General features: G+C 26.3%; 1 protein-coding gene and 1 long non-coding RNA gene across 3 annotated transcripts; one reads left to right on the top strand and one right to left on the bottom strand.

Moving 5' to 3' along the window:
* Positions 1-316: 316 nt before the first annotated feature.
* ACYPI38370 (uncharacterized LOC100574789) lies at positions 317-3470 on the bottom strand. Its single transcript, NM_001246053.1, is given in 3 exon segments — positions 317-881; positions 953-1148; positions 3334-3470. Coding segments are annotated over 3 exon segments (399 nt in total). The 5' UTR covers positions 3358-3470; the 3' UTR covers positions 317-702.
* Positions 3471-7995: 4525 nt separating this feature from the next.
* On the top strand, positions 7996-9930 carry LOC100574884. Of its 2 annotated transcripts, XR_510688.3 has the most exons (3): positions 8015-8156; positions 9188-9436; positions 9525-9682. It is a non-coding gene; the product is annotated as an uncharacterized LOC100574884 (long non-coding RNA). The 2 variants fall into 2 exon arrangements; XR_510689.3 differs by having other exon boundaries at positions 7996-8156; positions 9188-9930.

A 9930-nucleotide genomic window follows, 5' to 3' on the forward strand; every position in this document is an offset into this window, starting at 1 on the left:
TACTATATTTTGTCAATTTTAAATGAAATTATTCATACACATATATTTTTTCTAAAACAATATTTGTAAATGTAAATAATAGATACCACGCGGTAGTTGTATTCTTTTGTAGGGTACTTTCATTTAATTATATTCAAAAGTCAATTACTACGGATAATTTATTATTGATTTCATGACGAATAAACATTATGGTGATTTCAATTTACAATATTGATAATTATTAATTAATAGCTATACGGTTAATCTTTTAATGATTATATATGCCGGTTTAGATTTGAATATTTAATGAATTTTTATGATTAAAAAACTTGTTTTATTTAACGACTGTAAATAATTTATTTAAAATAATATTAATATTTTATTATAATAATAATAATATTGATTTAGGTTCTTGTGGTATCTATACTACCTGTCTGCTTGGCTTAATTGTTTAACCACTTAGTAAAATAATTCACATTCTCGAGCTCATTTACACATGAATTATAAAGAATCACTAGGCAATTTCTGGCAGCTAGATTTTATATCAATTTAAAAATCAAATAGGTAAAATTAAAATTAAAAAAAAAATCTTCAGTTTATTAAATATGTATACAACTGTTAGGTCTAGGTATACATTTTACAGAAAAAACATAGTTAATTCAATTAAATTGAGATGGACGTTGAGCTGTGCTTGTGTTATAATTATTATATAATATGGTATGATTAATAGTGTCCGTGTCCGTAGCCGTGTCCGTAATTGTTTCCGTAGCCGTTTCCGTAACCATGTCCATAACCCTGGTTACCACCATAGTATCCACCCTGCTGGCCGTATCCGCTATTGTAACCGTATCCATCATTGTAGCCGTGACCACCGTATCCTTGTTGACCGTAGCCACTGTAACCTGGAAAATCAAACGAATTTGTTGAATATATTGTTTACCAATTATATGGTCATCCTTAAAGCATATCTTACCTCCAGTGAAACCAATTCCAACACCTACTCCATAGCCGCTTCCATAACTGTCATAACCTCCTCTGTGACCTCCATAGCCACCGTAAGATCCACCGCCATAACCACCGCCGTAACCACCACCGTAACCACTGCTAAATCCGATAAATCCGGTTGGTGTAGCTGTTGCAAGGGCCAGAGTAGCTGCCAAAAATACACACTGCAAAATACAAAATAATAATTATGATTTTACATAATATACTATACAAGTTATGAACATTTATAGAAATCTACGCTATGAATAATATTTTAATAGCAGTTAAATACCTAACAGAACCTAAAAAACTATGAAATATTGGTAATAATTCCTTTTTTTTCTATTACATGATTTTAATTTAAAATTTATTTTTAAAACTATTTATTTTTATATAATATTCACTCATAAATTTTTTATAAAATTTTATAAAATAGAATTAATTTAAGGTAGAGGTGTAGTTAAAACAATACATTTATTATTCAAAACAATATTTTATATGACAATTATCAACTATACTTATTTAGAATCTAGGTTCTGAAATAATTCACAAAATGTGAACATCATAATGGAACGGGCGCATGTAAACTCCGCCATAAGAACCTTTTTTTAGTGTAAACTCCGCTAGGAAAATAAAACAGGTAAAATTGGGTTCATGTAAACTCTGCCAGTGAAAAAAATGAAGTAACAGTATACACTATACAATTAATATAATAAGCAGATTATTATTAAACAAAAAAATCATAATTTTATAGTAATTATTATCCTTATTAATTAAGTATATGTATACCAAAGTATATAAAAAACTTAAAAATAAAAATAATAAATGTTCGAACAAATCATACAAATTGCAATGGCCAGTATGATGTTAAAAAATAATGATAGACAATTGTGATAACTAATAATCAAAAAATAATATGTAGATATATTATATTATTATGACATAATATGTTGTAATAGGTACCTACTTATAATATTTTGAACTGAAAACTAAAATTATGAGAAACAATTAATAGATATTCAAACCATTAAGTCAAATATAAATCAACTATTATAATTATTTAGTATTTATAGCTTTTTCTAACATTTAATTTTCATTTTGAATTTTTGAGTTTAGGTACTTACTAGAAAAATATCATTTAGTTTTATATTAGGAAGGCCTAATTAATACTGGCGGAGTTTTCATATACCCATTACATGTAAGAAAATAAAACTGGCGGAGTTTACCTTTTCATTACCTTTTTATCTAACCGGTAAAGAGGCGTTTGTCTGGATTAAGCGAATCTAAGGGAAATTTCGATTAACAGCGAAATGTGGCTTAATTTTTTAATGTTTGATTCGGACTAAAAAAATATCGTATTTGTAGTCGGCAGTACCTACATAATATAATATGCGACGGTCCTGATTGTCCAGTAGATGGATTAGACGGCGACCATCGCAGTATTTAAGACAGTATAAGGAAAATTGACTTCTTATTGTTCAAATAATTAAAAATATAATATACATTATTGGTGAATTCTCAGTTCGCCAACACGAAATTCATCGTTAATCAGTATAATTCACGTCTTTTTAATTTATATACATACAACATAATATCTGATATAATAAATAAAAAGAAATATAACGTAACGTAACGATATAATTATGTGGTTTAATACTACACACATACAAATGTTTCAATATTCCACGAATTCCGCCACAATTTTCTACGCATTTATACTTTATGGTATTCATACTTGTTTAGTGTATTTTATGAATATCATCATAATTGTTCACATCAAGCGGGAGTCCCGATTTTTACAAATTTATTTTAAAATTTAAACCATCCCATAATGGTGGAAAAAAATAAAATAATAATGCTCAAGTTCACCCAGTCAAATATTACTGCAAAATAAAATCATAATTTTTATTTGAAAACCACAGTGGACTTTTTATTAATTTATAATATACGCAGAGATAGGTTCACAAATGTCGGCAGTAGGTATCTATTATAATTACCTACTGTATTGCTATGCCAAGAAGCGCGAACTCCATAATATAATTAAAAACCATTAAAAACTAGACAGTGTGGCAAATTGAGTGTCGGCAAAATAGACATAAACCATGATAACATGTACCCGTACCAAATTTAAGTCTGGACCGAATCTAACTGAAAACTATCTGCGGTAATCATAGAAAACTCGAATTAATAATATAACATATTATAGTCGTTCGAGTTCAGCGGGATTGAATCATGAACATTTTTACGAAATATTAAAAAAAAACGCGAGAGTATGACGTGATATTAGTGATTTGACAAACGCGATAGTTCAATTTGGTGGGTACTTGCGAGGAGGTGCATTAAAATAACAATTCATAGTAAAATACGTACCAAGACGAGTTTGCAGGCGCTCATGTTTGCAGTTTCTTTCGTCCTCAGTACGGTAATAACGATAGTGATTATTATATTGCTGACCGCAGCGGACCACTATTTCTTGGTTCTTCGAGCGATTTCCAAAGACGTCTGATTCGGTATCGTCGGTCACTCGCCGTTTTATTTAGTGCTAAATCCGCCCGCGTGCAGTGCGCAAGTTTTTTTTTTCATTTTTCGGTATCTGTCGCTCGCTCTTGGACATTCGTCCGGGACGTTGGCACTGGTTTGGCCTTGCGATTTCGACCACGGTCCGAAAAACCAGTTTTCCTCGTTTGATAATTTTTTTGCACGCACAGATATACATAACATTATCTTCACATATATAAGGTACCCTTTACACGTGCAGCGTTCCGATGAATAAATTTAAAGATTTACACGAAAGATATACATGGTGGATAATAATATATATGCTAATATTACATAGTAAATGTATATTATAATATCATTATATGCCCATATATACCTAATACTCGTCTCGTATGATATCGTGTTCGGATTTTCGCACGATACCCATAAAATTATCAGACGACTAAGTAGCATATTATTCATTATTAAAAAAAGCTGCATATATTATATACGTTAATCAACAAATATACTACGTAAGTATGAAAAAAAAGTAGTAAATATATTAGTTATAGGTATCTCATTTTATTATGTTACAAGTTCATCTATGCTGCGAGGTAATAAAATATAGTATTCAGACACATTAATCTATGAATTCTACTTTTTTATTCCGTTTTGCTGAAACACCACCAACAGTATGGTCCGAAGACTATAATTTTAACGATCGTATGATGCTAATATATGGACATATACAGAGTGTTTAACCGTGTCTTAACGCTCCATGCTCTGTGTATCACCCTCGGCTTTAAAACGCACGTAATATGATTTAATCATTTAACGAATATATCGGTGATCAAAATTCTGAACTATGCATGTTAAAAGACACGAAAGCAAATACATTTTCTTGATCTTTTAAATTATTATTACAGCACCCAGGTAATAATTTTCTAAAATACCATATTTTAAAATTATTATACACAGATAAGCAATTATTGGAGGGAACAAAACATGATGGACACTACGTATAATATCATGATGAATTGTGATCGTTTTTTCTAGTCATACCTGCAACTCTATGACCACTAAACATTGTTGAGTTGTATATTGTATTTCATAATGTGCTTAACTTTTTTTTTTATCGCCTATAATATTATAATTTACAGCATTATTTATCTTAAATAATTTTCCTTAATTGTCTAATGAGGACGCTAAAATGGCAATTTTAAAATGTATCCTAGACACGACTGAATGAAGCACTAATTTGATAAATTTAGATATCTACGGCGTGTAATCACTTAAGTAAATGCAATAAAAATTAATTTATATATTTTTAAAGTGTGATAATATAATTATAAGAATTTGATTGTTATTTTGTATATTTGAATTAGTTATTAATTATTATACATGATATATAGAGGTACTGTTAATAATCAAATAGAGAGTACCTACTACTGTGATACTCATTGTAGGTACGCAAATTATTATCATATATACTTTGTCAAAAGACTGACATAGTATATATTTTGTTATTGTAATTTACAATTTGTAAATATTAAAATTTGTTATTGAGCTTAATAATAATAATATATTTCAGATGAAAAAACTATGTAGTATTATTGTTTTATTTATGTATCATTTTCAAAGGTAATCAAAAGTCTTTATTATATATTTATTCAAAAATAGTCAGAAATATATTATATTATTATGTTGTTAGATTTATGGGTTTTCAATTACGTTGCAATAAGATATATCCAAACAATATTTTATTGCTTTCTTAGTATTGAGAGTTAGGCATTATTTAAAAGTTCATGTGTTATACTTACCAATTATAATACTGAAATCTGACATTCTTCAAAAAATTCTAAAAAAAATTTCTGGAATTTAAAACGTTTTTATTTTGTCTGCTGAAAATTTTGAAAAATAGGACGTGTCTGGTTGTTTCCCCAAGGTCTTCAAATCTTATAGTTGAATTTCGATAAACAATTACTAAAATTATTTAATTGTTCTTATGTCCTTATGACTTATTTTAAGTTACCTGTGCGATTAGTTTGCTTTATTTGTTGAACATGATAATCATGCTAATGGGTTGGCAGCCATTTGCCCATTAGTATTATGAGAAGTCTATTAGTATTCTATTTGTATGATATTTTATTTGGATATTGTTTTTGTTCACTCTTCTTCACTATTGGAAACCATTAGCACATGAATCATAAGCAACGAAATTTTTTCACATGATTTGCATAATTTGTTTGTTTCATATTAGTATATTTGTATAACGTATAATAATATTTTATTGTGATCATTGTTTTGCACGTTTTTTACATTGTACTCTATTATTTTAGACTAAACAGTCGGTTAAATCTGTGTGTTTTATTATAATGACAATGGTGATTTGTGTTATATTGAGTACCCACTGCTATTCCAGTTGTATCATACTAATACTTATGCTATATAATTATATAACTTTACTGTAGTCTGAATATACTGAACTGTAATTATAACGTTCATGATTTTATCGCGGAAATATCAAATAATAATTCCTTTAACCAATGATTAAACTTAGACTCGATTATTTCGTTTGATCTCAATATTATTCTACAATATAATATAGGTAATATAATATCATACATATTATATATTATTTTATTATGTATTATTATACTTAGAAACTTTATCTATAATTACATTTTATAATAATATACTCGGATGTTAATACTACATAATAATATGAACGGCGTGTCTTTAAACATAAGAATATTTAAAACTATTTTGTTTTCTTTCCACAGAAAACAATTCTTTATAATTATACTCTTAACAATCTTTCTATTAAATACGGTAAATAAAAAAATCTTGAGTTGTCTTGAACTAATTGAGCGTCCTAATTTTAGAATAAATTTACATATTGTTAGAAATAAATCTTTATTTTACTTACCCAACTAATATTTCAAAAAAATCTCCTTTTCATATTATTTTAATATTTACTTCTATAATACAATATATCATCTTCATTATTTTCATTTATCCCTCATTGAACTAACTAAGCTATTCTAAGCTTATGTATTTATTAGTTAATTATATATATATTTTTGTATTCTTGATCTGTATTTATCATTGAATTTTTTTTCTCTAGAAAATTATATACTATAACTTATTCTATGTTTCATTTTATTATGTAAATTGGGATTTATTTTCCCTAATAACGATTATTATTATTATCTATCATAATATGTTTGTATATTATAAATATTATACCAACACGCTAATTATTAGTTGTTAGTCACTTTTAAATGCTTTATATAATTGAAGTTTAAACGCGTAACAGCAATGATTAGGGTTTAAGTACTACTAGTTAGTACTTAGTAGCTACTAATTTACAAATACTCAAAACGGAAATGTATTTATACAATTGACAAACAACAATCATTAATATCATAGTTTGGCTTCAAAAATCATATCGTATAATATAGCCCTGCAATGGATAAATTGTATTATTATTATAAGGTATAACTATAGTGATGTACATTTTCATGAACATTTTTTTTTGGTGAAAATGTATCATATTTATTTCTTACTAATTAAATCTTTTGATATTATATAGTTGTAGTATATTTAACCTTCATAATAATATTTTAAAATATGTACTTTTATTACCATTTACCCATTTTAATATAAATAATATATACCTATATCAATATATAATATTTAACTCGGTAATAAATGTGCATTTTTATCTTTTATTAAAAATGTTGTATATTTATTTCAGTATAAATTATGAGTGTATAATCGTTTTATTACAATTATTGATTTTTCAATTTTTAACGTAGGTAATTTATTGTTTGAGTCACTTCCTCGATTCTACCCAAATTATATATTTTTTTTTATCATTAGTGTTTTGCTTGACTCTGACGTTATACTTGTAATAATTTAAATAAAAATGAAACAGTAATTTTATAAAGTATTTAAATATATTTAAACTTAAAAATTAATTAATTTAAGAAAAGTACAAAAAAACAAATTTTCAAAATGTTCAAGTTTTCAAAGAAAGTTGAAAATTTTCAGAAATTTTTAATGAAAAATAAAATTTTCAATTGAACATTTTCAAGCTTACATCTCTATTAGGTATAACCATTAATTAGGTAATCAATGCCTAAGCTATAATATTTCTAAAGATCTTTTTAATCTAGAGCTTTTAATAGTACACTGGAATAATAAGTGGATGAGTTTTTCTATTAATATGTAAAACAGCACGTTGAGGATTGAGATTGTATGCGTTGGGTTTCATGAAATAAAATGGCAAGGCTTGATTTTTTAATTTTTTTTTTTTGGCGACCTTGGTACAGACGTCACGTATTTCTTCAGTAGGCATCTGTTGTTTTAATAAATTATTTAACATAATACTATAATATGTAAATTTTTTCTTATATTTATAAAACCAACTATGAACCTATAAATTAAAATAAAATAACGGAATGGGATTTATTAAATAGTATTTGAACAACATAGACTGATTGTGATGTAAAATATTGATGTGTACAATAATTAAAAAATATTATTATCCCATTTAATACGATATATTTAAATCGTGCGTGGAGCGCGGCCTTATCATTATGTACATAGTCTGTGTAAATGCTCGTGTTCAGTTTAGTATCCATTCAATTTACAGTTATAGAGATCAACGAGCTACAACGTCGACAGCAAATATTGACCAAAGTGCTTTGGTAAGATTAATCATTATGTAGTATGTTATTATATTTATATAATAGGTATTATAATAGATTTTATGGATTTTACACACTACATATGTATATTTAATTTCAATAAAACTTACATTTTTAAATAGCATTTACTAAAACATAATATTTTTTTAAAGATATTAAATCATATTTAAATTTAAATAAATTATATCAAGTGTAAAATGTAGCATGTAAACTATGCCCGAGTAAAATTTAAAAACAATTATAAGCTCTTTAATCAAACAAAACTAAGTAAAAATAAATATTCTCTAATTTATACTTAGTTTTTAGAACCATATATTAATATATTAATATGAATAATATAAATAATTAATAGAATAAAATAAACAATACAACAAATTGTATTAAAAAATACAATATCGGGACAAAATATATGAACATATTTTTAATACACATTGAACAATTGGTGTTTCACCACTAATATATTTATTGATTAAACTTTCTAATTTTTCGCATTTTTTTTTTTTTTTTTTTTTTGGTTATAGAATTTTGATATTTAAAGGGTTTATTTCATTTTATTTTATTTAATTTTATGCAGTTATGTTTCTATTTAATGTATTATACAACGGTTTTGGACAAAATAAATATTTTTGAGGTTTTATTGAAAAAGTACACAATATTATAGATACTTTAATAAATACATGTAAATATTAATTTTGATTTTATTAAGTTGTGCGTCATAACATAAAAGTCATTTATTTCATATAAAAAATTTTAATAACAAACGTGGTAGGTACAGTTTACGTTATACATTTTTAACATGGAGCGCAGTTTAGGTGTGGCCTGTATATTTTTAATAGTAGCCGGATTCTTATATTTAGGATTTTTAGCCTTATTTAATTTAAACCATCCTCTATAATTATTTATTTCAACGATTCAATTATCGCATTTATGTTATGGTTGATGGATCAATAAACGTTACTGTTGTTAAATGAACAATTGTAAAAATCTTGTTCGTTCAATATCCATACTATAGTTTTGATTTCTATTTACAGAAAAAATCTCACGGTAAACATAATCTGACGACTGACAAGCTGTACTATACATCTCTAAGCCGAAATGAGTGGTTACGCGAAACTTCTGATTTTCGCCTTTCTGTTGGTTCTGTCTGTAAGCCAAGTATTAGGATGCAGAGGCCAATGTTGGAAAGATGTTAAGCCTCGTGACGATTTTTGTTCGGAAATATTCAGATACCAATACACTACTATGGCACCGGCAAATGTGTTGTGTTACTGTTGTAGAAGGTTTATCGTAGAAGATTAAAAATAAAAACCCAAAATCCAAAATTTTACATTATTTTTAAACTATAATATTATAATATAAATTATTTAGGTTATGAACAATGATGCAATACACGCCGTATCAACTGCAGAAACTCAAGATAAGCATTACAGTATAATATAATAATACTCAGAAGAAATTCAGAAACATAATTTGATAAAACAAAAACCATCTCCTAGCTTAAAGATTATAATTTTTATTTTAAAATGTTCATTATGTAATAAATTATAATACTTTGAAGGTTTTTTTTGTATCAATAGTATGTTTAAATGTTTACCTCAAATGACATTGTGATTTATATTATACATTTGTATCAATTATTATCACACAAAGATTTAAAATTAAAACTATATTTGATTATGTCTTGAAATAATATTTTTGTGGTATAATAAATGTAATATACCTAATTGTTTTTCGTTGCCACCAATTATCAATAATTATAAAGCTATTACAATAA

The sequence above is a fragment of the Acyrthosiphon pisum genome, chromosome A1 (assembly GCF_005508785.2).
Source record: "Acyrthosiphon pisum isolate AL4f chromosome A1, pea_aphid_22Mar2018_4r6ur, whole genome shotgun sequence".
NCBI classification, from domain to species: Eukaryota; Metazoa; Arthropoda; class Insecta; order Hemiptera; family Aphididae; genus Acyrthosiphon; species Acyrthosiphon pisum.